The sequence below is a fragment of the Sebastes umbrosus genome, chromosome 3 (assembly GCF_015220745.1).
Source record: "Sebastes umbrosus isolate fSebUmb1 chromosome 3, fSebUmb1.pri, whole genome shotgun sequence".
Classification (NCBI taxonomy): Eukaryota; Metazoa; Chordata; class Actinopteri; order Perciformes; family Sebastidae; genus Sebastes; species Sebastes umbrosus.
Window position 1 is genome coordinate 36,392,508 of NC_051271.1, and position 27,503 is coordinate 36,420,010.

At 41.6% G+C, this 27,503-nt stretch overlaps 1 protein-coding gene across 2 annotated transcripts; it reads right to left on the reverse strand.

The window, feature by feature from the left end:
* Nucleotides 1–1,361: 1,361 nt before the first annotated feature.
* si:dkey-28b4.8 (sarcoplasmic/endoplasmic reticulum calcium ATPase 2) lies at nt 1,362–26,758 on the reverse strand. 2 transcript variants are annotated; one of them, XM_037764725.1, is made up of 24 exons: nt 26,396–26,758; nt 23,278–23,397; nt 21,514–21,531; nt 21,276–21,358; nt 20,956–21,060; nt 20,474–20,612; nt 15,298–15,464; nt 12,776–12,931; nt 12,391–12,532; nt 12,006–12,172; nt 9,611–9,699; nt 9,311–9,413; nt 8,987–9,118; nt 8,215–8,340; nt 7,839–8,060; nt 7,503–7,614; nt 6,872–7,110; nt 6,559–6,779; nt 6,239–6,441; nt 5,975–6,060; nt 4,977–5,110; nt 3,058–3,175; nt 2,820–2,954; nt 2,543–2,725 (listed from the first exon to the last, which is right to left on the reverse strand). In XM_037764725.1, the coding sequence occupies exons 2-24, from the start codon at nt 23,393–23,395 to the stop codon at nt 2,543–2,545; spliced, it is 3,198 nt and encodes a 1,065-aa protein (XP_037620653.1). In that variant the 5' UTR covers nt 23,396–23,397; nt 26,396–26,758. The 2 variants fall into 2 exon arrangements, with proteins under 2 accessions (XP_037620654.1, XP_037620653.1); XM_037764726.1 differs by lacking the exon at nt 26,396–26,758 and having other exon boundaries at nt 1,362–2,725; nt 23,278–23,395.
* Nucleotides 26,759–27,503: the final 745 nt, after the last annotated feature.

Here is a 27,503-nt window from a genome sequence, read left to right on the forward strand (position 1 = left end):
GCTGCTCCATAGACAATGAATTGGGAAAGATGTTACAGATCATTGAGAGCACCCAGGGGAACGTTCTGAGTATATGAGAACTGAGAACACTAGAGTAAAGCTCATTTGGGTATAAAAAAGAAAACAAACAATTCTGTGGGTCCTCGAAATCAGTCTCCCAGTCATTGTCTATGGAGCAGCTCTAGACTTTATACCAGGGTGGGAAATTAGCAGACCTGAAATCATCAGGACACCCGCCACTTTGGCCAGAGAGAACCGCAGCTGTCCGATTCCTTGGCATCTCATGCCTCCGTGACCATCGTTTCCTCTTATTGATGTTTCCGACAGTTACGCTGCACAATGAACCACACGCACGCTGTAGGCGGAGAGAAAAAAAACGCTCAACAGCATGGCGCTACTAAACCTGAGGGGACGCATCCTATTTACCCTATTTAACGTCACACTGTGAACAACAAATCTGTGTTAAAATCAGCAGGATGAGTGTTCGTAACGTTAGCTGTTAGCAGTCGGTGGGCAGCGCAGTCCTGACTGGTTAAATAGCGGAGATACGAACGTTAACGGAGGTGCCATCGAGTTATTATTATGAGGCGTTCAAAGTCTGCTCAGGAAAAATGACTATTGGGCGAAGGTAAATTACAACGTTATCATGATATGTTCAAATGTAATCGCATAAAATTAAGTTTTTGGCGAGAAACTTGAATAAATCCAGTTGTTTGAAGGAGATGTTTTCACATCAATATAAAATAGATATTAGAGAGAGAATTATGACCTGTTTAACTTCCTAACAACTTACCAAGATTGTTTTTAATCAAAGCAAATATTTAAATAATCATAATCATTTGAATTGTGTGTTTTTATGCAAATAACCACTATGGATGACAATAACAAAGTACAGTACTGTGTACAGTACCCTCCCTCCACGGTGTAATCGAACACTGTAATTTAACGTGTATATAATATTTTTTGTGTAAAATATATCGAACATTGAATGACATCAGATGTAAAATGTTATTCCTTCATTTAGGGCAGAGATTTCAAAAGTGGCAGATCAAATTTCTGAGTGGCAGACAAAAAAAAATACTCGCCTGCCACAGGGGCAGGAAGTGAAAAAAGTTAATTTCAGACCCTGTTTTATACCTGATGACATCACAAGTTTGAGACTTACTTCTCTGGTTTCTGGCTTTGAGAGAGAGGAGCTCAAGTGCACCAATATTGATTGAACTTTCCTAGGCCATGGATATAACATATTGGAATTATTATAATTTAGGTGGTGTTCCCCTTTAAGTTTTATTGGTGCATTCTGATTTAGTAAATGACTAGTTGGAAGCTAGCTAGTAGTTACTGAGAACTTTACACACAAACTTAGTGAAGGTTTTATGAATAGATGGTGCAACCCAAAGATATTAATGCATCCTGTGATGAGCCAAAACGGTTGGGAAACCATTGATTACAGTGACGTTTACATGCACACTAATATTCCACTATTATTCCGAATATATGACAATGTTTCAAACTTGATACCGGTAAACAGCATATTCCCGATAAGACATGCGGGATATGCTGATGTCATTCTGGTTTTAGGAGCATTCTTTGGACGTGTACACAGAGCATTCAGAATATGTGTCTGCATTTGAGTTTTTACGGCAGTTTGTGACACGTGGCCTCTTGTCTGTTTACGGCCAGCTCAACCCAACTAGCTGCCCCCCCAAAAAAAAGACACACATCTGGTCGGAAGGAGAAACACACCTACTTTTAAACATTATGAAAGACTCGGATAGCAACTGGTTTTTGGACATTCGCAAATATCGCAATGCCGACCTTTGGGTGGTCGAAGGAATGAAAGAGAGAGGCTGCGTTTGCGCGGTCAAACAAGTCCGCCACCGGTTACGTTGATCATGCACAGCGGCATGTAAACAGGAATATTAGTGGAATATTAATTTTCATAAGCCATGTAAACAGCTTTGTAGGAATATTGTCTTTTTTTGGACAAAAAAAAAACCTGGAATATTTTGTAGTCACTGTGTCCCTCATCTAAATGCTTTACACACAAAAAAAACGGATTATAGCATGCTAACATGCTAATGTTTATCATGTGACCTTTAGTATTTTAGAATGCAAAGGTTAGCGTTAAAGTACAGCTTTAGCGAAATCATGTCATAAGAGACATAGTTCACTCAAGTGTTGGACAGGCAAACCGGGCCTAGGCCTTCCTAGACTCATACAAGTGCAGTCTTAGTAAGCTATGGGATTCAAATGAAATGCTACACATAGCACCTTTTAGTATTGAGGAGGAGATGGTCTTTCCTTCTTGTTGTTTTCTGATTGTCTGTTGGCTAAATATTTCACTCTTTAGTGAAATATTTTCACTCTTTAGTGTTAAGTATTTATCATCTTTGCTTGTTTCTCTCTCTCACCTTGCCTCACCCCTACACGCCCAGTCCTCTGCATTTTTTTTTTTTTCCCGACAGTCCTTCTTTAGATGGTCTCTTTCTTCTTCTTCTCCCCCCCCCCCACACAGTCCACCGGTCCTCTCTTTCTCCCATTACTCCCAGAAGATGTTGGTGATGTCAGAGTCCAGGCTGAAGATCCAGATCAACAGCGGTGCAGAGATCAGGACGAACGACCAGGACACGCCCCTCAGCGACTGGCGCACCTTTGTCGTCACGGCGCCGACCAATCCCGTGCTAAGCCCCATCCTCCGCTGCTCCTCTTCCTCTTCCAGTGTCTTTTTTGAGAGATGGATTGCAACAAAGAAAAAGGGTTAGTTAGACACAGACCGCTTTGAGATACAACTACCGATCGGGGACACGTTTTCTGACCTGGATCTGGCTTCCTGGCTCGATGTAGTTGCGGGCCAGGAACTTGAGAGCCTCGTCCATCATGATGACAGGAAGTGACATCTTCAGCACTACCACCCACTGAGGCCACGACAGAGGGCGTATCTGGAAAACCACCTGAAAACACGCACAGAAGGAATGGGGGGATATATTTAAGCCCGCGATAGACAAGAAGTGTCAGCGAATTACATATATACATTACATGTGCATGCACGCTTACCGGCAGTGGGTCTACATATAGAATGAGGAAGTGTAGAGCCATGGACAGACAGATGGCTCCCACCAGCCAGGGGTTTGACCAGGGAGGCATTTTCAGCAGAGACTGGTTCTCTGAAAGACTGGACAGCACGGCGACAGAAGGAAAACATTATTTTCTGCTTTCTGACTTTACAGTTTCGAACAACTCCGGGCTCTATCTTACACCCGGCGCAAAGGCTAGTTTCAGACCGACGCGGTTCTCATTTTCATTTACGTTGTGTAAATAGCAAATGTACTTGCGCCCATCATGATTGGTCTTAAAATGAGGTGTGGTCAGGTGCTTTGTTTGACGCCTTGCTATCTTGAGGCAGCAGAAAGCGATTGCATCATTGACCAAAAGAAACCCGGTTTAAAGTCAATGGTGTCGTATTTTCCTGCTATTTAAAGTGGCAGTAGGCAGTATATTTTTGGCATCATTGGGCAAAAATTCCATAATAACCTTTCAGCATATTGTAATTCAAGTGTTCTTAGAGAAAACTAGACTTCTGCACCTCCTCATGGCTCTGTTATCAGGCTTTAGAAAATCTAGCCGGTGACGGGAGACTTTGACCAATCACAGGTCATTTCAGAGAGACAGCGTTCCTATTGGTTGTGCTCCGGTCATGTGACCGGAACTTGGCGTTCCTTCACCAGATTTCAACATGGCTGCCGGGTCACAAACTTTCTCATTTTACAGCTAAACAGTACACTACAAGATGATTCTGAAAACATTTGAGGAGAAAAATAGGCATTAACGTAACAGAATATTGATTCATATTTGATCAGCGCTGCCTAGTTTCACCGTTTGGTCGGAGTTTGTGAGTGATTGACAGCCAGCTCTCATAGACAGTAGCTGGACAGCAGACCTCAGGTCAGCTCTGACTGCCTGTTTTCCTCGGTTCTGTGAAATCTTGCAGATGCTGTTAGGAGCACCGGAGGACACAGAGGAACATGATTTTTTTTCCAGGTTACCTGTTTCATGTACTACTGTCAGGATATAGTGACCTTTTTTTTAAATCATATTTTCTCCAATCTCACCTACTTCAGGTTTAACCGATAGCGATAAACGGTTAAAATGCTTAATGTCGGTTAACGGTTAATTATTAACATCCCTAATTCAGATAGTAAGATGTGTTTATTTAGGCGGTTTCACAATGTGCATATACTCTGCTTGTTCCACACACAGGGACGTGCAGCAGCGCTTTCCTCCTCAGTTAAAGAAGTTATCGGTTCATTTGCTTGTATGCAGTCAAATGGAGATGTTGACGGGGCAAATCAATAAATAGCAATTCACAATGCGCCAGGTGCAGGTACACCTGGCTTTTAAAGGGAACGAGAGGAGTGACACTCTGATTGGTTTAATTCATGTTACGCCCAAAACACACAAGAGACTAAATACAACCCCTTTGCCTCGGGGGGCAGCTGTGGCTTAGAGAGGTAGAGCAGGTCGTCCACCAATCGGAAGGTCGACGGTCGGTGGTCAATCCCCAGCTCCTCCTCCGGTCACATGTCGAAGTATCCTTCACTTAACCCCATATTGTGTACGAATGTGTGTGTGAACGGGTGAATGCTAACGTGTAGCGTAAAGTGCTATGAGTGGTCGGAAGACCAGAAAAGCGCGATATAAATGCAAGTCCATTGACCTCTTGCGCCTTACTTTGCGGCCAGATTATGCCGTTTAACTAGCAAAAGTGGAGTTGGACGCGCCCTAAAATGCACTTGCGCCATGCTCTTTAGACACGTACTATAGATGGTTTAAATAGCAGGACCCCATCTCTTTCCTAGATCTACAGCCTTCAAACTCCAAACCATTACATTCATATATATGTATAGATAGTTTTATACAGGACAGCACTGTAGGATATTTGCTTTAGTGTGTGGGTGTGATTGTTTTATTCTTACCTGTTCAAGGCGTTACACATCTCTATGGTAACCAGGACAGACAGGGCCATGGTCATGGGATAAGGAGACTCAAAGACTGAACACTGCACACCAGCAAACTCAGCATGGCCTTCGCTGCACTGCAGGTAGTGGGACTGTGGAGGAAACAAATGTGGAAATAACATTCTTGCCATCTTCCTTTGGATCACTTATTATCCTGCAGGTGCAGAGCTCTCAATCCGATACATTGACATGGCAGTTATCTTATCACTTGTGCGTATATTTTTTCAATGTAAAATCTCCTGCTCGGCACACATCTTGGTCACAAACAATAACTAGACAAACCACAATTCAGCATTGGCCTCCCCCAAGTGTTAATGTAGCCTTTAAGCCTGTTTGTTGGCCTCTTAACATATTATGTTCATAACTATGAACATGGTAGCAAACGATGACGTGTTAAAGGGGTCATATCGTGCTCATTTTCAGGTTCATACTTGTAATTTGTGTTTTCTACCAGAACATGTTTACATGCTTTAATTAAAAAACCTGAATGTACCTGTACATTCAGACAGAGTGTACCTGTACACACACTGGAAATGTAAATATTTAAGACATAGCAGCTGAAACTCGGGTCACACGGCTCCATTAGGTCTGACCTATAATGCAGTTTTTTCTATAAACCTATTCTAAATAAGCGATTGTTAATATTATCAATAACAAATACAAGCTGTTTATTGCCTTACTTTTATTGTCTAAAATTTGAATTGAGTACATCTATTACCTATATTACCTACAGTTTGTCAACAAGTTGCTTGATAGTTTGAAATGAACATGGAGCTATACCCTTTTTGCCTGTGTAATAGTAATGGTGTGATTTCTTTTAAATACTATTTTTAGCAATATGTAATACCATGTTTATGGTTTCAACTGCTCATTCTTCTTGTGTTAGTGCCACAGCGTCTCCGTTCAACTACAGTATATAATGTAGGACATGAAAGAGGTGTAGTGAGACAGCTTACCAGTTGATAGAAGGAAAGTTTTGGTCCGTCGTGGGCCGCCATAAACCACCAGGCAGCAGCTCCGACTGTGGCAGCTCCCACATAACCTGCAGAGAGGAAGGGGGTGGGAGGGGGGTATGTTTATAACCTGCAGACTGTGTGTAGCAGGACATCTTGTCTAATAGGTAAGATGCTCTGATGATGAATAAATAATCTGCAGATAAGATTTTTTAGTGTATGTGGCTAATGAAGATAATCCCATTCTGTCCCGGGCACGCGACTCACATCCGACGATGAGGTAACGGCAGAACAACCAGCTGGAGATCAGAGGCTCTTTGGGGGAGCGGGGAGGGCGGGACATGATGTCCAGGTCTGGAGGGTTGAAGCCCAGAGCCGTTGCTGGGAAACCGTCGGTGACGAGGTTGACCCATAGCAGCTGGACCGGGATCAGCGCTTCAGGCATCCCCAGCGCGGCCGTCAGGAAAATACTGAGGAAGGAAAGACGGATGGAAGAGAAGACAACAGTGAGAGGGGCCAAATGATCCATAAACTGAATGTTTGAAGTTAGTTCCACCACATTTTCTCTCGCTCTTTTTTTTACTCACCAGACCACCTCTCCTATGTTCGATGATATCAGGTATCTGATGAACTGTTTCATGTTGTTGTAGATGGCTCTGCCCTCTTCCACCGCAGCCACAATGGTGGAGAAATTGTCATCAGCCAAGATCATCTCAGAGGCCGACTTAGCCACCGCCGTGCCGCTGCCCATAGCGATGCCGATCTCCGCCTTCTTCAACGCGGGCGCGTCGTTCACCCCGTCACCTGTCTGAAACCATGAGACAGGATGGGAGGGATGGAGGGTTGGTTATCGACGTGCCCTTGATACTACTTCGAAGTGTGAGACGGCACTACTCTCACCATGGCAGTGATGTCACTGAGGCTCTGCAGGTACTCCACTATACGACTCTTGTGTGCCGGTTCCACCCGGGCGAAGCAGCGCACCGTTCTGCAGGCCTGGCGCTGCAGGTGAGGGGGCAGCTCGTCAAACTCCCGCCCTGTCAGGCCCCCGTTGACCCCGGAGCCCTCCTGCTCCTCTTCCTGCTCCGTGATGATGCCCACCCTCCGACAGATAGACAGGGCCGTCCCTTTGTTGTCACCTGGAGAGAGAAAAATGAAGAGAGAGATGGATTGCTCGATTAATGCTCGTATCGGTTAGCTAGGTTAGGTTTCTGACAAAGTTTCTAAACTAACCTCACTGATCAAAGTCAGATTGAAGTTTTTCCAACTAAAACAGGAAGTTGAGCGAGAGATAATAGATAATTCTGCCCCCCCCCTAAAAGAGAAGTAAAGCCTATGTTCAACAGATTTTAAGAATATGAAGCATGAGAAGATACTCCAAGAAATGACATCACAATAAGCAAGAATACCAACATACCAAGGCACTGGCTATTTCTATTGTTCTATGGCAGAGTTCAAAGGGTTAAAGGTGTGTTTTTGCACGCATATACAGTAGTGTACATTTAGATGTGTGCGTGGTTGTGCGTGTTACCTGTGATCATGATGACTCTTATGCCAGCCTGCCGACACATTCGGACAGCGCTGAGCACCTCTTTCCTGGGAGGGTCCAACATGCCCACACAGCCCACAAATGTCAGGTCCGACTGGGGAGATGGAAGAAGAGGAGGGAAGGCGTAGGGGACGAGTTTAGGCATCACCAACAGTTCACTTCTTTAGTTAGAGCCACTCTAGTGAAGACTGACTAAAAGAGAGTTCCCAATTCCCATTCAGCAGACCAAGCGGGATTTGACAATGTAGGTATTCTCTGTCTTAACTTCATATTTTAAAAATGATATGGATATTCAGCGTTATATTTCATCACCATCACCTCATAGTCAGCAAAGGTAGCTGAGTTCTCCAGGTTGAGGCTTTTGATGTCAGGGGGTGTGTCCCTGGTCGCCATGGCGAGGCAGCGCAGTGTGTCTCGGCCCGATCCCCATTCCCGCACCGTGGACAGGAGCTGCTCTCGAACCGCCGGGGTCAAAGGCACGCGGGAAGAACCGCCGACCCGAATGTAATTACAGCGCTCCAACACGCTCTCTGGAGCTCCCTGAGGAGAGACCGGTGAGAAAAAGATGAGACACCGCAGGGAAGAAGAAGAAGAAGAAGAAGAAGAAGAAGAAGAAGAAGAAGGAGACATGAAGAAGGAGACATGATAGTCTCTGGATAACCAAATTTGGCACAGTGAGCCGTGTGGAACACACCTTGATAAACATCTTGGCTCCAGTGGAAGACCTGTTGAGTTTATTGGAGGAACAGAAGACAGACATGGACTTCCTGTCTCTGGAAAACTCCAGTGTCAGCTCTTTCCTCATCAGCTGCTTAATCACCTGAAAACAAGAAATAAAAACTAAAGCATGTACAGTACGGTTCATTTATAGCACAGTTCAGTCATTCATTCATTCATTCATTCAATGACCTAGCTGTACATTATCCCGTTTATTACACGGCTACTTACTGAAGAAATCAATATTTTGACACAAAAAGTGTCCGAAATCAGAGCTGCGCCCATAGCAACGGTCTACTATACATAGCAACGGTCTACTATACATAGCAACGGTCTGCTATACATAACAACGGTCTGTTATAGAGAAATTACAGACCGCCGTGATTGACCAATCAGAATTGAGTATTCAACACAGCCGTGTGTATATATATATATATATGTATATATATATATAGTATATTTATTTAATATTACCTAGCAGGAGGCTGGCTTGTCACGATTTACCCTCCTTCTGGACAAGCCAACATAACATGGTTGGTACCGATGGATTCATCAGGTTTTTCTAGTTTCATATGTTACCAGCTCTCAAACTGAGCCGGCTACAGCCTCTGAGAGATGGTAAAGTCAATCGGGATTGCTGACGGGTTAAAAGCGTCTCACACACACATGCGTACGTACGACACGTACGTGTCCCTTTCTACCCCCCCATACAAACACGCACGCGCACACACACACACACACACACTTACGGAGCAGCATGCTGTAGCTCTCTCAACAGGGCTCAGTCCTCTCAGGTCAGTGTCGAACACGTTCATTTTCTCCACGAGACAGCAGAGGGCAGTCTCTGTCGCCTCCCCAACCTTCTCATATACACCTTTTGCCTGGAACAAACACACACACACGCACACGCACACGCACACGCACACACACACAGAAGGGACATAGCATCAAAGTATGCTGCTGACGGTATTTGTGGTCTAAACATATTCAGAGACAGATTCCAGCTGTAACTGTTCCAGCACCATATACGGTAATCCATGACGGTCCGAGCCGTCGCTGCAGTCGTGTCTTACCTCATTGTAGTCAAGCGATGAGTCATTGCAAAGTGCACAGATGGAGGCCATCTCCACCAGGCCTTCATATTGACTGGACTTCACCACTGAGCCATCCTTATAACTAGAAAAAGACAGAAGTACAGGCCATGACGGAGGAAACACGGGAATAAAAGAGGGAAAAGTGGAGGGAATGTATACAAATTATGAAAAAAAAGGGGTGGATAAATGAAGGAGGGGTAAATTGTGGGCTCTCACAATCCATATCCATAAACTGCCAGGGGGTTAATGGGCTAAGTGTTAAAGGTTAAAGACACTCACACTTCCCCTTCAGGGGCGTAAGTAGATCCAGTCACTGTGAACTCGCTCAGGCTGCAGCGCTCCCCTGACACACTGTCTACTACAGACATCTAAACACACACACATGCACACACACATAGACAGTAGTTGATTAGTTCAATAATATTAGAAGAAGGGATGCACCGATTTTGACTTTTTCAGTCCCGATACCAATAGCGATACTTGGGCTTTGGGTATCGGCCGATACCGAGTACAGATCTGATACCAGTGTTTAATGAATAAGCTGTGTGCCTGACTGTGTGGAGGTGAATGGGATCATTCTTCTACATCAGGCTGGACTTAAACATTGCTTTCCTAACTTTGTAAAAACAAAATGTAACAAATAATTACATGGATATAAATTTAGTGAATTGTTATTATTAAAATAATAAATTGTAAGGTAGCAAATTGGTAAAATAAAAATCTTAAAAATGAACAAGAATTACAATTCAAGCGTAAAACCTTTTTTAATGCTGCAACAAATTAGTCAAAACTTAAACAGGAATTAAAAATCCAGTCTATAATGTATATAGTATATAAACATAGAATTTGATTGAATAGATCGGCCCCGTTGTCACCGATACCCGATCCAGCTATTTGAGTCAGTATCAGCCCGATATCCGATATCAGTACCGGTGCATCCCTAATTAGAAGATCACATTTAAGATTAGGTCCACATTCCAACAGGCCATTCCACCTCATTAGCCCCAGGTTTTTATATCAAAGCTGACACTACATCAAAGGCAGACTTCCAGACTTAATTAACATTTGAATACTAAAATATACGTATGTGGCAAAGTCCTGTATCTTATTGTCTTGACTTTTTAATAGTGGAAATTCTCAAATAAAAGCCTGCGTTCAAAAAACAGCTGTGGCCAGCAAATAAAGACCCGGTAGAAATCATTAAAGGGGGCTGGTGACTTTGGATAAAGTCAATTTCTACAACACTGAGTCCGTCATACTCACCACTCTGCTGCTCTGGGTTTCTCTTTTTAACACATTTTTGTTTTACTTCACTATAGGGGTGACCCCGAATAGTCGGCTACTCGACATGCTCTAGGACAGTGGTTCTCAAACTATGGCACATGTACCACTGGTGGTACGCGTTCTCTCTCAAGTGGTACACGGAGGAATCTCTGACTATCGATTCCTCCGTATTGATGCTTTCCCACAGTTACGCATGCACAATGACGCATACGCACGCTGTATCATGTTTCCATTTGTTTTGGAACGGAGCCACGGTGAAGAGAAAAAAGAGCACTCAATAGCATGGCGCTACTAAACCTGAGGGGACGCACCCTATTTTTCCCTGATAAAGCGACACTGTGAACAACAAACCTGTGTTGAAATCAGCAGGAGGAGAGATAGTACCGTTAGCTGTTAGCAGCCGGTGGGCAGCACAGTCCTGACTGGCTAAATACCGGAGATACGAACGTTAAGGGAGGTGCCATTGAGTTATTGTAATGAGGCGTTCAAAGTTGGCTTTTTGGACCTGCAGTGCATGTTTTTAAATTTTGGCTAGCTGGAGGATTCTCTGTTTTGTTAAGTTTTGTTAATGGAAACATTACTACCCAAACATCCTGCATATAATGTTATTTTCTTAATAATATGCTGTTTGGAGTGATTTTCAGTATAGTAAATGCTGAAAAATAAGTGTGCAGTTTTTTTTCTATAAATTAATCTAGTGATAAAATAGAGGTTAGGTCTGACAGAATTTGTTTGGCCCCCTGGCAACAATCTGGGTTTCTCATGTGGCCCCCCAGGAAAAATAATTGCCCACCCCTGGTCATAATGGTGGTACTTGGAGAGTCAAATATTTCCTGAGGTGCTAAAAAATTCAACTTAGAGCAGGAAAGCGGCCGACGTCATTAGTGTTAATTCTCATTGTGGTGACTTATACTAGATACCCGGAGCTATGTGACTTTACCAACCATGTCTATCATCTGACCAGAAAACAGCAGGCCTGGAGGCTGTTTATGGATACCCGGAGCTACTGCATATAAGTTTACTAACCACCATGATCAGAACAGAAAGTAGCAAGAGGCAAATTAGTGCGGTACTTGAGATTTCAATGTTTTCTTTTACCCGGCCTGTATTAGCTACCAGGCTTTATTTGACTGCTGGCACTCTAGAATGTAAGTGAGCTGTTGAATCTAATGTTAGTATGACAAGCCATTAGATGTTCATTTGGAATAAGCAAATTACTTTTTTTTTATAGATTTTCATGTTGCCTGCTTTTGGATATTACTAATCAATGCCATGATGACTGTGATGTAATCAATACTACTGTATCATATCAATCATATGAGAGCTGAATGAGGCTGACTGGCCCATATAGCAATTTTGACACAAGGCGGATGTATCGGTGTGATCGTACCCTGCAGACTGACATCTGGTTGGTGGTCAGTGTTCCTGTCTTGTCAGAGCAGATAACAGAGGTGCAACCCAGCGTCTCCACTGACGGCAGGCTGCGGACGATGGCGTTCTTCCTGGCCATCCTCCTGGTGCCCAACGCCAGGCAGGTAGTGATGACTGCTGGGAGGCCTGGGACAAAACACAACCGGCAGACACTGGTGATGAGAGGGAAGGAGTTTTTTCCTGTCATTCTCCACTTGAGCTGTTGGGTTGTATGTGCCTTGCTCAAGGAAGGGCACATGTAAGGTTATTTAAAGTGAGTGGACAAGTTATTTACAAAAACATAGGAAAAAAACATCTGTAAGAAGTGATTTTCCTGCATCGATAGATAGATAAAGATATTTGACCTTCGGGTATTGCAGCTACAGCCAGAGCCACAGCGATCTTGAAATAGTAAACAGCTCCTCTCAGCCAGCTGCCTCCATGGACAGGGTCATTAAAGTGGCCCACATTGATGGCCCACACTGCCACACAGATCAAGCTGATGACCTGCAGGTTGAAACAAGACAACTGTAACTGTAGTAACACAGATATATTAATTCTATAGACTATAAAGTATCAAAAACAATGAGTCCAAAGTGACCCCAAGCACTACATTACACACAAACATACACACACACACACACACACACACACACACACACACACACACACACACACACACACACACACACACACACACACACACACACACACACACACACACACACACACACACACACACGTCCTTGCCTTAGACAGCTGTTCTCCAAACTGGTCTAGTTTCTGTTGTAGCGGGGTCCTTTCAGGGTCAGTGGAAGCCATCTCATCTCGGATTTTCCCAATCTCAGTCTGCACCCCTGTTGCCACGACAACCCCGACGGCACGGCCCGCTGCAATGTTGGTACCCTGGGGCAAAGGTCATAAACTTTACTGTCAAACTCCGTTTTAATCAAATATTGAGAGATAGTTTCTGTAGTTCTTCAGCAGTGTAAGAGTTTTAAGCAGCAGTTTAAGAGATGCTGAGTAGAATCTGGATGTGTCTATTTTATTTATATGCTCTCACATAAAGCGGTCAAAGTGAAATGTGGTATCTAAGTGTAGTGATTTCTTTCTATCCCATAATAGCAGGTTTCCTCCACATCAGTGAGTGAAGTCACAGTTGGTCCAGCAGTGACAGATATGCAGCCTGTCAGAGTGATGGTGCTAAATAAAACATCACTGGCTGACAGACCACCTGGAGGCTCAGCACACAAACACACACACACAAAGTCAGCCATTTTGAATTTTGTGTGATTTTTTTCGTGTATTTTTGCTATTTCCATGCTCTGTACTTTAACAAACTCCTCCTACAGATTTAACCTGATCACTAGTTTTGTTGCCTAAACCTAAAGAAGTTGTAGTTTTATTGTCTAAACCTCAAGAAGCTATAGTTTTATTGTCTAAACCAAAAGAAGTTGTAGTTTTGTTGACTAAACCTAAAGAAGTTGTAGTTTTATTGTCTAAACCAAAAGAAGTTGTAGTTTTGTTGACTAAACCTAAAGAAGTTGTAGTTTTGTTGTCTAAACCTAAAGAAGTTGTAGTTTTATTGTCTAAACCTCAAGAAGCTATAGTTTTATTGTCTGAACCAAAAGAAGTTGTAGTTTTGTTGACTAAACCTAAAGAAATTGTAGTTTTGTTGCCTAAACCTAAAGAAGTTGTAGTTTTGTTGTCTAAACCTAAAGAAGTTGTATTTTTATTGTCTAAACCTCAAGAAGCTATAGTTTTATTGTCTAAACCAAAAGAAGTTGTAGTTTTGTTGTCTAAACCTAAAGAAGTTGTATTTTTATTGTCTAAACCTAAAGAAGTTGTAGTTTTGTTGCCTAAACCTAAAGAAGTTGCAGTTTTGTTGTCTAAACCTAAAGAAGTTGTATTTTTATTGTCTAAACCTCAAGAAGCTATAGTTTTATTGTCTAAACCAAAAGAAGTTGTAGTTTTGTTGTCTAAACCTAAAGAAGTTGTATTTTTATTGTCTAAACCTCAAGAAGCTATAGTTTTGTTGCCTAAACCTAAAGAAGTTGTAGTTTTGTTGACTAAACCTAAAGAAGTTGTATTTTTATTGTCTAAACCTCAAGAAGCTATAGTTTTGTTGTCTAAACCTAAAGAAGTTGTATTTTTATTGTCTAAACCTCAAGAAGCTATAGTTGTTGCCTAAACCTAAAGAAGTTGTAGTTTTGTTGACTAAACCTAAAGAAGTTGTATTTTTATTGTCTAAACCTAAAGAAGTTGTAGTTTTGTTGCCTAAAACTAAAGTAGTTGTAGTTTTGTTGTCTAAACCTAAAGAAGTTGTAGTTTTGTTGTCTACACCTAATGAAATTGTAGTTTTGTTGTCTAAACCAAAAAAAGTTGTAGTTTTATTGTCTAAACCAAAAAAAGTTGTAATTTTATTGTCTAAACCTAAATAAGTTGTAGTTTTATTGTCTAACCCTAAAGAAGTTGTAGTTTTATTGTATAACCAAAAGAAGTTGTAGTTTTATTGCCTAAACCTAAAGAAGTTGTAGTTTTATTGTCTAAACCTAAATAAGTTGTAGTTTTATTGTCTAAACCTAAAGAAGTTGTAGTTTTATTGTATAACCAAAAGAAGTTTTTAGTTTTATTGCCTTAACCTAAAGAAGTTGTAGTTTTATGCCTAAACCTAAAGAAGCCTTTTTGTTTGTGTTCAAAACGTGATGTTTCATTCAGTTTTCCAACGTGTTAGAACTGTAAAACAAACGCATCTCCCTGCCCTCCAAGGAAGAAAAAGAAAGTCGCAGCGTGCCTTGCTCTGCTCACTGAGGCAGTCCTGCTGTTGTTGGGTGACTGTTCGGTTTAGCCATCTGATTCTCATGCTAATGCGAAACTAGCATCTTGAACAGAAGCATCTGCTCAGTTAACACAGGCTGAGGGTAGAACTCTAATTACATTAGAAATTTACGCTAAATTTTGGTGAGGAAAAACTGGCATGGCCATTTTCAAAGGGGTCCCTTGACCTCTGACCTCAAGATACAGTATGTGAATGAATATCGGATCTGGGTCTGTCTGTCGCGGTCTGGTCGCTTCCGGAGGCCCCGCTGGAGTCTGAGCTGAAGGAGTTTCTGGTGAACCTACATGACTGTTTCATAACCAGTTAACAGTTCCTTGTAGTAACCTTAAACACGTAAAACACTTTGTAGTCCCATTCATCCTGGTCTCTTTCCTGGCTTTTATGTTGATTCTATGTGAATTAGGAAAAGACAGATATGTTTGTTGAAACTCACAGAGAAGAGCATGTTCTTCTTGTCCTGGTTGACAGCTCGGGGATCCGGTACAGGGTCTGTGTGTTTGATCACCGACACAGACTCCCCCGTCAGAATGGACTGGTCCACCCTCAGAGTGGTGGAACAGATGGACGTCAGCCTGATGTCAGCTGGGACCTTATCACCGACTGCAGGGTGTTGTGAACAGAGACAGAAAAACAAATCTTAATTTCACTTTTCATTTTTGTATTTAGTTTAGATTCGGACAAATGTGGTGTTTGTATTCCATTCTGTATATAAACTTTTCTTCCCGAGTTAAAAAAAACAAGCCACAAGTAGTGGCCAAGAAGTGTGCCTCTAAAAACCCACAAAGATCCTAAGATGTAGATTATGTAGCATCCCTTCCCCCTCTCCTACCTCCACACCATAAAAGAACAAGCAAGGTCATGATCTTGAGATCACGATTAGACACATCAACTACGGTTCAAATTAAAAAGCACTCTCTCTGGATGACAAGCAAACAGTCGCACTCCAGTTAAGATCACAACCAATCAAAATGTCCTTGACTTCAGACACTGCGGCTTAAACAATCAGAGCACTTCAGTTCTCTCCTTCCCGTCAAAGCTTCAAATTATGAACTTGCTCCTCCACATGCTGCAGTTGCCTAGCAATCAGCAGTCTGGCCTTGTTACCTAGATCTGCTGATTGACAAAAAAACAGCAAAATGATGCTATTGACCAGTGTCGTTTGTCTGAAATAAAAGCTCCAAAATACTCCTTGCAGAGCATGTAGCTGTTCCACCTGAGGGTTCAGAGGCTTGCCACTAAGGCTGCATTCAAATCAGATCAGGCGTTGCAGCGAAAACGCAAGTTTTCCCATTCATCTGGGCAAAAAAAGAATTACTTAGTAAGGCTTAGGAAAAGAGTGACTTGGTAAAAAAACTACTTAGTTAGGTTCAGGCAAGAAAACTACTTAGTAAGGCTTAGGAAAAGATCGACTTTATAACAAAACTACTTAGTTAGGTCTAGGCAAGAAAACGACTTAGTTAGGCTTAGGAAAAGATCGACTTTATAACAAAACTACTTAGTTAGGTTTAGGCAAGAAAACTACTTAGTAAGGCTTAGGAAAAGATCGACTTTATAACAAAACTACTTAGTTAGGTTTAGGCAAGAAAATTACTTAGTTAGGCTTAGGAAAAGATCGACTTTGTAACAAAACTACTTAGTTAGGTTTAGGCAAGAAAATTACTTAGTAAGGCTTAGGAAAAGATCGGAGTTTGGCTTCAAATAACGGAAGTGGCATTACTTAAGTATGCAACTAACGTGACAAATAAATCATCGTTGACTTCTGGTTTCACGCGGGACACGAACGCCGGTCTCCTGGGTGAAAGTCCGGTATTTTTTGACCCACCCATCCACCCAAACCTCCTCCCTATGCGGCGTGTCGCTGCTATGTATATTTCCTGATTCCCGATTACATTAATTACACACAAACTGATTTTGTGGGATACACACAAATTACAGTGCATTACTTTTCGTAGGTATACAGTAGCTACGAGCAGTGTATGAAACCAGCCTGCTTTGATGAACATATTTAGTTATATTTAACGCTGCACAACACCAGACCAATTTGATCTGTAGTGGAGAAATCAGAGACGTGGGCAGTGATTCACAGGTCTGGAACCAGACTACCTCAAAAGGTAGATGTTTGCAGAAAGAACATATCACAGCTGGTACAAAATGAAAGGTTATACTGCAGAGTGACCTTTAGGATGACAAGAATACATTGTTGGACCAAACAGTGATCACATCAATAGGGCTGCCCCCTCTTGGTCGATAAGTCATAGTTTGTATTAGTGATGGATACGGTTACTTAAAAACAGCCAAAATTACTTACACAAACTACTGTCAGTTTCACTCCAAAAATGTACAGATGTACCCAGAAAGTCATATTGGTCACTCCATTATGTTTGGCAAAAAACATCGGAATGAAACACAGCCTCCGGTCTGTTTAGTGTCACTGAGTTCCCATGCTCTGGAAGGCGAATATTTTACAACAAACAGACAGGACAGTTGATCTCTCACACACACACACACACACACACACACACACACACACACACACACACACACACACACACACACACACACACACACACACACACACACACACACACACACACACACACACACACACACACATACTCCTAACCCTTCCTCTCTCTGAGCAGCTTGAAATAGCAGTGGGTATCTGGAGGATTCAACAGTTGTCTTACTGGGAAAAAATTGTGTGTGTGTGTGTTTAAGTTGTTACTACAGCTGACAGTGTTCATATAACTCAGCTGGACTGTGTTGTGCATGAGCGTGCTAAAAGAGCGCCATTCATTGAACGTGCTCATATTTTTGGTGAACGGTGAACGGAATGTATCTGTTTGCAACTAATGAGCGAGAACGAGAGCCTCGTTAACTCACGGGACAGTTAACCACGCTCAAGGGACAGTTAACCACGCTAAGGGGACAGTTAACCACGCTAAGGGGACAGTTAACCACGCTCACGGGACAGTTAACCATGCTAAGGGGACAGTTAACCACGCTCACTGGACAGTTAACCACGCTAAGGGGACAGTTAACCACGCTCAAGGGACAGTTAACCACGCTAAGGGGACAGTTAACCACGCTAAGGGGACAGTTAACCACGCTCACTGGACAGTTAACCACGCTAAGGGGACAGTTAACCACGCTCACTGGACAGTTAACCACGCTAAGGGGACAGTTAACCACGCTAAGGGGACAGTTACTGTAACCATGCTCACGCACGGTGTGGCCGGCAGTGCAGTCAAAGGACATCAGCCACTGCCTTCCATTCCCGCCTCCGCTTGACAAGAGAGCGTGGGAGGGTCGAGCTCGTGCTCGTTACAGCCCCGTGCTTGCGGGACTGCATTTGTGCACACGGAGCAGAAATGCTAATTCGCGAGGATGCTTACGGATACTGTGTGCTCTTATCACGTGCACGTTTCTGTTTTTTGTATTCGCCGGGTTTGTTCATTACTATCATATGCACAACAATTACAAAGAAGCAGACGTTGGCTCTTGAATCTCAGGCTTCCTTCAACAATGCTCCTTAAATATGCAGGCCTATATAAAAAAAGGAAGATCACACAAGTAACAGCAAGGCTATACAGTAGGGCTATATAGACTACAGAGATGTAAAAAGCTTTTAAAACAGTAAGTAAAGTATATAGAGGTAAAGTGACAGTCTAATGGTATGAAGCTGTCCCTGAGCTGACAGCAGACCACCAAGTCGGTATGCTAATGTTGAACTGGTAGCTAGCTAGCTAGCAGAAGCTACCGGCAAGTTACGTAAACAAACGCTATAATGTAGGCTTCAGAATAAAGTAGTGCTTTGGGCGTTTATTTCCTTAGTGACCCTGTCTTTGAACGGTCTGAATGAGACAGCAGATGAAGATGAAGATGTGATCAGAGAGAGGAGAGGACGGGAGATGGAGAGACAGTCAGCTGACGCTGGACTCAGTGCCTGTCGGAGGGCTCTTTCAGTGCCACTAGCCAGCGCTGCAGTAATGTTACTGATCTCCGTTTCAGCGTCAGTTTATTAAAATGGACTGTTTTGTCCTTGGCTTTAACATTGTAAAACTCATCTTTACATCTAGTAACAATACAACATTGTTCCCCCTTTTGTTTTCTTCTGTCCCGTGTCTCCTCAGTCTCCGTCTTTCACGGTCTCTACCGTTGTATCTGTGTAACTCAGCCGAGCCAACCATCCTTGTGACATCACAGGCTAAAGTACTGTATCATGGCGATCTTTTTTTTTTTAAATGCTGACATTTGTCATGTTTGTTAGATAATAGTTCATTAGAGTGGAAATCCTTTTTAGTAAACCAGCTTAACTTGGTTGAACGCTTCACTTCCACTTTAGAACTTTACACGCACTCTCACACTCTAAAACATTTGAGAAAAAATTACAGCACTCAAAAAAGCACTCCACAACTGGATGAAAAAAGGTTCACACACAATATCTAAACGACGCTTCAGACCCTCCGATTCTTCTCGTGTATTCCACCTTTCATGAATCCACACTACGAAAAGCTTGTGAAATTGCTGCTATGAGATGCACTCCAATCAAATATTCTCCATCCCAGCCTTGTGTGCCTCTCATTGGGTTTTCCATGATGATGATGACAGCCAGAGGAGAGGGCAGAGATTAAGATGTTTGCCAGGAATGACTGGACTAAGACGCCACAGTGGTATTTCAACCATGTCTATAAACAGCAATGCAGTGTATATGCATCGTGCTTGAATACAAATGTCTTTCCAAGCTCATTGTAGCACTACAGACTACATACTATTAGACAGAATATCAAGTGTGTGTGTGTGTGTGTAAAAACATGTTAGGGCTTCAATTCTCCATTATTAATGTCTCCTGTTCATACTCTCCTGAATGCTAATGCCTTAATATCACTAAGCTTCTTATATTTGCTTTTATATGCCTCTAACTGACTGAAAAGAATGACGGCCTAATGGGTTTGGGGCAGAACTAGATAGATTTGAAACAGAGGAATAATGCCCAGCTGTGCAAACAAGTATTACTGGAATTAAATTACAGTTTCTGTGGGACATTATTCAACATATTCAGTGCAGAAGATGGTTTGTTATCTCTAGTTTGTCAGTGAGAGATTCTAATCAACTGGATACAAAATGTTTGTGTTCTACTCCACGTAGATCACAAACCCTTGAATATAAAATGACTCGTTGAGATTGGCTTAGAAATGGAGATGTTTTTTGATCTTTAAATCCACTTCTGGGAATTATTGAGGCAATAAATAAACTGTGCAGATTTCCAATATTGGCAGTTTTACAAAAATTGATGGCAAGTCGAAAAATGTATGGCAAGCCAAAAATTTGCTGCATTTTTAACGTTTAGAAGCTCCATAAGACCGCGAGCAGACCAACCCCTAGTTTATGCAGTGTAGAATGCCATAGTCTGGTTTCTGGGTGGATTGTGCTGCAGGGCTGGCTGTAGAAAGTTCTGTGGCTGTTAGTTTTCCCACTGTGAAATGTAGAATCCCACATAAGACATAAACCTGCTTTACTGCTTGAAGGTGGAAGTTACAGAGCTACAAAGGGTGAGTGTTTGACACTCAACAGATGTTGAATGAATTGAATTTTATTTGTCTACTTACCAGCGACTTCCACAATGTCTCCAGGAACGATGTCTCGGGCTCTAATTCTCTGGACGCTCTTCTTGTCCTGTCGGTACACCTTGCCCATCTCTGGTTCGTACTCCTTTAGAGCCTCGATGGCATTCTCTGCATTACGCTCCTGGAGGACACAGCATCATAGAACGGTTCTATGAGGTTTTTTTCAATTGTTGATATAGAAACTACAATTGTACAAAAAATCACTTCCAACACGGTTGCCCTCATGTGAAGATAAAGACGGAAGGGAAGGAGAGACAGGAAGCTCTCTTTATGTTTGATTCTCAACATCCATAAGATTTCTCTATTTACAGCAATGCTTTGCTATTCATTTTAGCTGTCGGTGTTAACACGCATTTTCTGCAGGAAATGCATTTTCTAGTTAAAAAGAAATTCATTATTAATTGCCTTGATATGATGATGTGATTGTCAATCCAAAAAAAACTGCACACACACACACTGTTTACCTGCCAAACTCCAACAATAGCATTGGCAATGAGAATGAGGAGGATGACGAAGGGTTCAACAAAGGCTGTAATTGTCCCCTCCCCTTCTTCGAACCAAGCCAAGGTCTACGAGACAGAAGACACAAGACAAAGAGAAAGGTGAAGATTTGTGTTATTAACGATCCTTTCATTTGTGTGCGTAAATAGCAGAGTTAAACTAACTAATCAGTTTACACAAATCCACATAGTCCATACATACTTGTAGAAATTACTACCTTTACTTGTATATGTGAGTGTGTATGTGTTTGCATGTGGTTGTGCACACGGTTGCATTTTCTTACAAAGGAGATGCACGCAGCCAGCAGCAAGATTCGAACCAACAGATCCTCAAACTGTTCCAGGACCAGCTCCCAAAGTGACTTCCCTGCATGAGGACACCAAGAAACACAATGAGCAGCAGAAGAAAGAAAAAGACAAAAAGACAGACTTTGATTTAGATGAGATAAAGACGATGGGAGAAAGACAAAGAAAGAAGAGGAACAGAATATGATGATATAGTGAAATAGATAGATATCTCACCTTCTTCAGCTGGCAATTCTGCGAGTAAAGAAAGAGTTAAAGGTAGATAGAAAGGACGGAGGGTGGAGAAAAAGAAAAAAATACATTATCATCACCACTGGCACGTTGTTTAATAAATTACAATGCGGAGGGGGGTAATGATCGTTTTGAATTTTCAATTAGTTTTTATTTTAGTTTTGACTTTTTGATTTTTTTGTTTTCAGACTGCATTTGCTATTTGTAGTTTAGTTTCACTTTTTCAGAAAGTTTAAGTTTTACATATTTAGTTTTTGTTTTGCAGTAGTTTCAGTATGTTTTTGTTAGGGCCAGGTATAATGTCTCAGAAGTATGTAGCTATATATACATATAAAATACACGGTTGGAGAACTGTGTAGGAATGGCCATAATGTTTAATCTTCCCACTTCTTTAGTTGAGCCATCTCCTGGAATGTCAACTCCGTTACGTTTTGTGGTTCAACGTCACGAGAGTTGACGGAAATTTCCTTTTTTTTGGTAGTGACATATTATAGCTAAAAAATTAAAACTGCTATGAATTTATGTTCATTTTTAATAGTTTTTTGACCCAGGCAACACTGTTTCAGTTTATTTTTATTTTTTCTTCTTAAAGGAACAGTGTTCTAGCGGTTGAGGTGAGGAGATTACAACCAAATGAAGCCTCTCCCGTGTGTGCACTCCCAGGATGTTGGTGAGCTACAGTGGCTGACGAGAAAACATAAACGGCCCTCTCTAGAGCCATCTGGAGCGTGGCCAGTGCGTGTCTGTACATGGGAAGTGAGTAGTGAAGCAAGATACAGGGAACAGTGGTGACGGGAGCGAGTAACGTTTTCGACTCCAGCCCAAAGCAGGAAAAGTTATCAGAGTTTGGTTTGTCCGTTCTGGGCTACTGGTGAAACATGGCGGTGCAACGTGGCGGACCCCGTGAAGAGGAACCGCTCCCTATGTTGATGTAAATGGCTCATTCTAAGCTAACGAAAACACAACAATTCTTATTATCAGGTGATTATACACTAGAGAAAACATACTTATTATTTGTATATTCCATTTCTGCCAATAGATCCCCCTAATTGTTACATACTGGTCCTTTAAAGGATATTGTTTTTATTCAGTTTCAGTTTACTAACAATATTTTTCACTGCCTATTTTCATTTTAGTTTCAGTTTTAATTTACTTTAATAACCCTGATGCGGAGCAGTGATCGGTTATTTTTCCTTACCTGAGATCTTTTGTACTGTTTGTCCCACTGTTTGTATCTATTGTTGCATTATGTGATTTATGATGAATGTGTTTATATACCTGACTGCAACCAAATTTCCCCTGGTAGGGACACATGACTCGACACATATGATTTTTTTTTGTTGTTGGCTGCTGCAGCAGCAGGTCTAAAATGATATTGTGCTTGCTAATACTTGAACATGATGCAGATATACAGAACATATTTTACTGAAAATGGATATGATGCAGATTCACAGCACTGTCCAGTAAATGTGTATCCATGTTAACATTTACTGAATTATATAATTGTTGCATATGAGGAGCCTTTAACCTTAATTTAATCTAATGATATTTTGTATGACCATGTTTTTATTATCATGATGGTTGTAATGTTTTGTTAGTGGCAGTAGTAGTAATAATTGTATTAATTGCATCTAATAAACAAAAGATGGATAAAATTTCTTGTGACACTACAGTGAATAGTCTATTTGTTTTGAAGAAATTGAATGAATGAGTGTTTAATGAAAACAAAAAAAAGATTTCCATTTGTACCGTTGGGTCCCCATCTCTCCCTGTTCTTCTTCAGCTGCTCACAGCTCAGACCTGTAGACTCATTTACACTGCAAAAGCCCAAAACCTCCTCCACCGTCTTAGTATGAGCATTATCCATCACTGTGGAGGGAGGAGGAGGAGGAGAGAGAACACAAGGCAAGATCAATATCAGCGATAAGCTTCTTCAGTACAAAAATATCACAAGAAGCTGTCAAACTCCTATTTTTGCTAATTTACAGAGGCAGTTATGTAACAGTTGGATTCAAAAACAACATAGGAAGGTAATATATAGCTTGAAAGCTGCAGTCGGTCACTTTGAGCAGATGTGATGAACAGTATTGTATGAGACAGATAATCTGTGAAAACAATCATGTTCTCCTGCCCTCCCCCTCGTGCTCCTAAAGGCATTTGCAAGTAAAAACCTTTGCAAGAAAACATTTGAGGTGAGAAATAGGCATTGCAGTAACAAAATCTTGATTCATATTGGATCAGCGCTGCCTAAATTGACAGTTTGATCGGAGTTCACAAGTTTCATGAGCGGTGATTGACAGCTGCTGTAGAGACTCCTCGGCTCCGATTGGTTGTTTTCTTCCGGTCTGGGAAATCTTGTACAATTCTGGGCATGATTTATTTTTTTCAGATTACCTGTCTCATGCACTACTGGATATAGTGACCGTTTTATAAAAACACCTTTTTGTTCTACTATATTTGCTCCAAGTTACCAACTTTAGCTTTAATAAGGCTGACTACACCGATCAGCCATAACATTAGGACGGCATGGGCACCCTGACCGGTCTGTGGCTACGCAGCCCCATACGCAACAAACTGCGATGCACTGTGTGTTCTGACACCTTTCTATCGGAACCAGCATTAACTTTTTCAGCAATTTGAGCTCCAGTAGCTCTTCTATTGGATCGGACAACACGGGTCGCCGGTTTTCCTTCCTTGGACCATTTTTGGTAGGTCCTGACCACTGCAGACCGGGAGCATCCCACAAGAGCTGCAGTTCTGGAGATGCTCTGACCCAGTCATCTAGCCATCACAATTTGGCCCTTGTCAAAGTCACTCACATCCTTACGCTGGCCCATTTTTTCTGCTTCCAAGTAACACAAAGTTCGAAGTTCAAAATGTTCACTTACTGTCTAATATATCCCCCCCACTGCCAGGTGTCATTGTAATGACATACTCAATGTTATTCACTTCACCTGTCACTGGTCTTAATTTTATGGCTGATCGCTATATATTTTAGGTTGAAAATGCAAACAGCAAATATTGGTAGAATTTAAATTTTTTATTCTTATTTTATTCTAACGTTTATCTATTCTTTTGTTATTATACTGTTTTGACTTGCACCAACATAACCAAAGCAAATTCCTAGTGTATACCTCTTACACCTGGCAATAAACACGATTCTGATTCTGATTTTAGCTGTAATGAACTTTTTTTTTAATATTTTTAAATTTTCAAGTTATAAAATATTTCTTAATATTCAGTGTTTTCCTCAGGCTAATATTCTTATCAGTCCTATTTATCAGCTGGTTTTCAATAAAAAATATGCAATATTTCAGTGTGATCCACACTTGAAAAGTAGCCTGCCACTTGAATGTGTCAATAATTACACACTGTTACAGCATTAGTTGGCTGGGGAATCAAATGTACTGTTTAGCCAAGCAACCGCACAAACTGGAGCCCACAGAGAATAAACAGGCCCCAGACACATGAATCACTGTATCCATAGGGTGAGCTGCCTCTGAAGGAGCATCTCCTGCTGTTGCATCCTATTGGTACAATATTCATATCTGTGCTTTTAGGCTGTTTATTATTCAAGTTTACATCAAATGCACCCAGGCTATCTATAGTTCACCCATTTAAATAATATTATAAGAAATAATGTGGGTGGGAAGGAGATCAAGGGAATACACCCACATATATATGTGGGTGTATATAAGTCAAATGCAGTGAGGGCCAAAGAGCAAATGTACGACGGAGTATTAGGGCCACATTGAGGGGAAAAAAACATCTGAGATTTACAGAATAAAGTCATAATATTATGAGAGAAAGAAGTCGTAATATTACAAGAAGAGAGTCAAAACTTTACGAGAATAAAAGTCTTAATTTTACGAGAATAAAGTCCTAACTTAACAAGAGAAAAAGAAAATAACACGTAAAATTACTACTTTATAATATTATGACTTCATTTTCGAAACCTCAGATTTATTTTTTTCCCTCAATGTGGCCCTAATACTCCCTAATACTCCGTCATACCGTAGACCTACAACCATGATACATAAAAATGAAAATCCACAGGGAGCCAGTGGAGAGGAGCTAAAGAGCCGCATGTTGCTTAGACCCCTGGTATAGGCCGAATTCATCACAAGTCTCTGTTCTCAATCATTATTAAAGGCCCAGTCAGGTTGGAAGAACTGGGCCTGAGAGTTTAACAGAATTAATAATGTCTTATGCCAATTTCTGCATCTGCAGTATCATCCTGAGCGACCGTCCCTGTATCCTGCACAAGATGCAAATAAACTGGGTACCAGCGAAACTAATAATGAGGACACTTCCGGTCATTTGTTTAATGACAGACATTAAAATATGAGGGTCTTACGATCCTTATACCTTCGCTCTGTTATTACGAGAAGCCTCGCCTTCATGTGGATGACATAACGGTGAAAAGCTGCAGACATATTGCTCACTAGCAATTTGATATGGCTGCAACTGGTTGTAGGCTGATAGCAGAGCTATATGTCAGATGACAGGTGAAAAAATCACAACAGGCTGAAGCCTTCAGCTAGCAGAGAGCTAGCGGGCTGGCTAACTGTCTGTGTGGGTGACCAAGGCCTATAGAAGTAGGCTAGAACACGCGTCATCCATACGTCATACCTCAGGGGGTACCACACATGCGCAGTAGAATCTGGTCTGCACTCGCCGAAATTGAGCCAATCAAAACGCAGGACCGCAACTTCAGTTACACTGCGCATGCGTCATACACATAACCCCAAAACCGTGTCCCAGCCTCCTTCTATAGGCCTTGTGGGTGACTAGCTTAGCTACCGTCGGGCAGCTATAGCGCGGTGTGTGGTAACGTTAATCCTCCGGAGATGAACAGGTTGCTTACCAGAGTGTGACGTCGCTCCACCGTCCCTTCACTTCTTTTAGTAAGACACGATATATCACAGCACCATGCGTTTCCGATTGATTTCCCAACAGCAACGAAGAAAAAAAAAAAGCAGCAACAAATATACTTAGAAAATGTGTTTTTTTTTACAACAGGCTATCTAGCTCAGTTATACTGTGACCAACACTCATAATAATCCATTCAAACAGCGACGTCGTCTAACTCCCGAGCGGTACAAATATTACAAAAATTAAGGCTTATTTAAGGCAAATAATTCTCATATATAGTTGCAGACTATTTTCTACAGACAGTGTCGTATTATTCCTCCTGGCTGCAGGGGTGTGGGTCACTAATACTCAGCCTACAGGCTACAGCAGCCAATACAATCAAGCTGCACAAACACCGAACACAACTTCCGGTCGGAACCTTCAAAGTAAACATTTCTGCTTGAGAAGATTCAAAATTCAAGTCCTTTATTGTCATTGTAAGTACAACGAAATTAGATTGTGACAATCCCATAGGTGCTAAAAAAAGATAGCACAAAAAAAAGAGATAGTGCAATATAAATATAAAAAAACATATACAAGATAATACAATATAAAATATAAAATACAATATGTATATTGATGAGATGACAGTTTTGCCAGATTATTGCACAAAGTGTCCGTCAGATAATGATATAATTATTGCAACAGAGTGATCAGCATGTTATTGCACATATATCCGTAACAGTAGATTTACAGTATTTACATTGCAAAAGTGACCAACGTGTTATTGCACATTTACATTGCACGTGTTCAACTCAGACAGAGGAGACGTCACTACATGCTGTGATATAATCTAAATGCACGTTTCGTGACAATGCTTGTTTCAGCGTATTCTCCACCAACGGGTAACTGACAGCTGTATTGTCTCCAACACCAACACATTTTGGACTTTTATTTTGAATAAAAGTCGTCTGACTTCTGGTATTATCGCGGCTGATGTTGTCCACCTTGACGCTGCTAGCCAGTAACGAACATGATTAAACGGTCCTCAACGCAGCTAAGAATAAACCAATGAGAGGCCGAGGAATCTGAGTGACGCAGCACGTCAACGTATCACCGTG

Bases quoted from the DNA above. Each gene is read 5' to 3' on its own strand.
- si:dkey-28b4.8 (XM_037764726.1), bottom strand. From the start codon at position 23,395: ATGGATAATGCTCATACTAAGACGGTGGAGGAGGTTTTGGGCTTTTGC. The intron at 6,442-6,558 runs GTGAGTAAAAAA...TTCCTTCCTCAG, and splicing joins AACATAGGAGAGGTGGTCTG to TATTTTCCTGACGGCCGCGC. The intron at 2,955-3,057 runs GTAAGCGTGCAT...GCGTGTTTTCAG, and splicing joins TATATGTAGACCCACTGCCG to GTGGTTTTCCAGATACGCCC.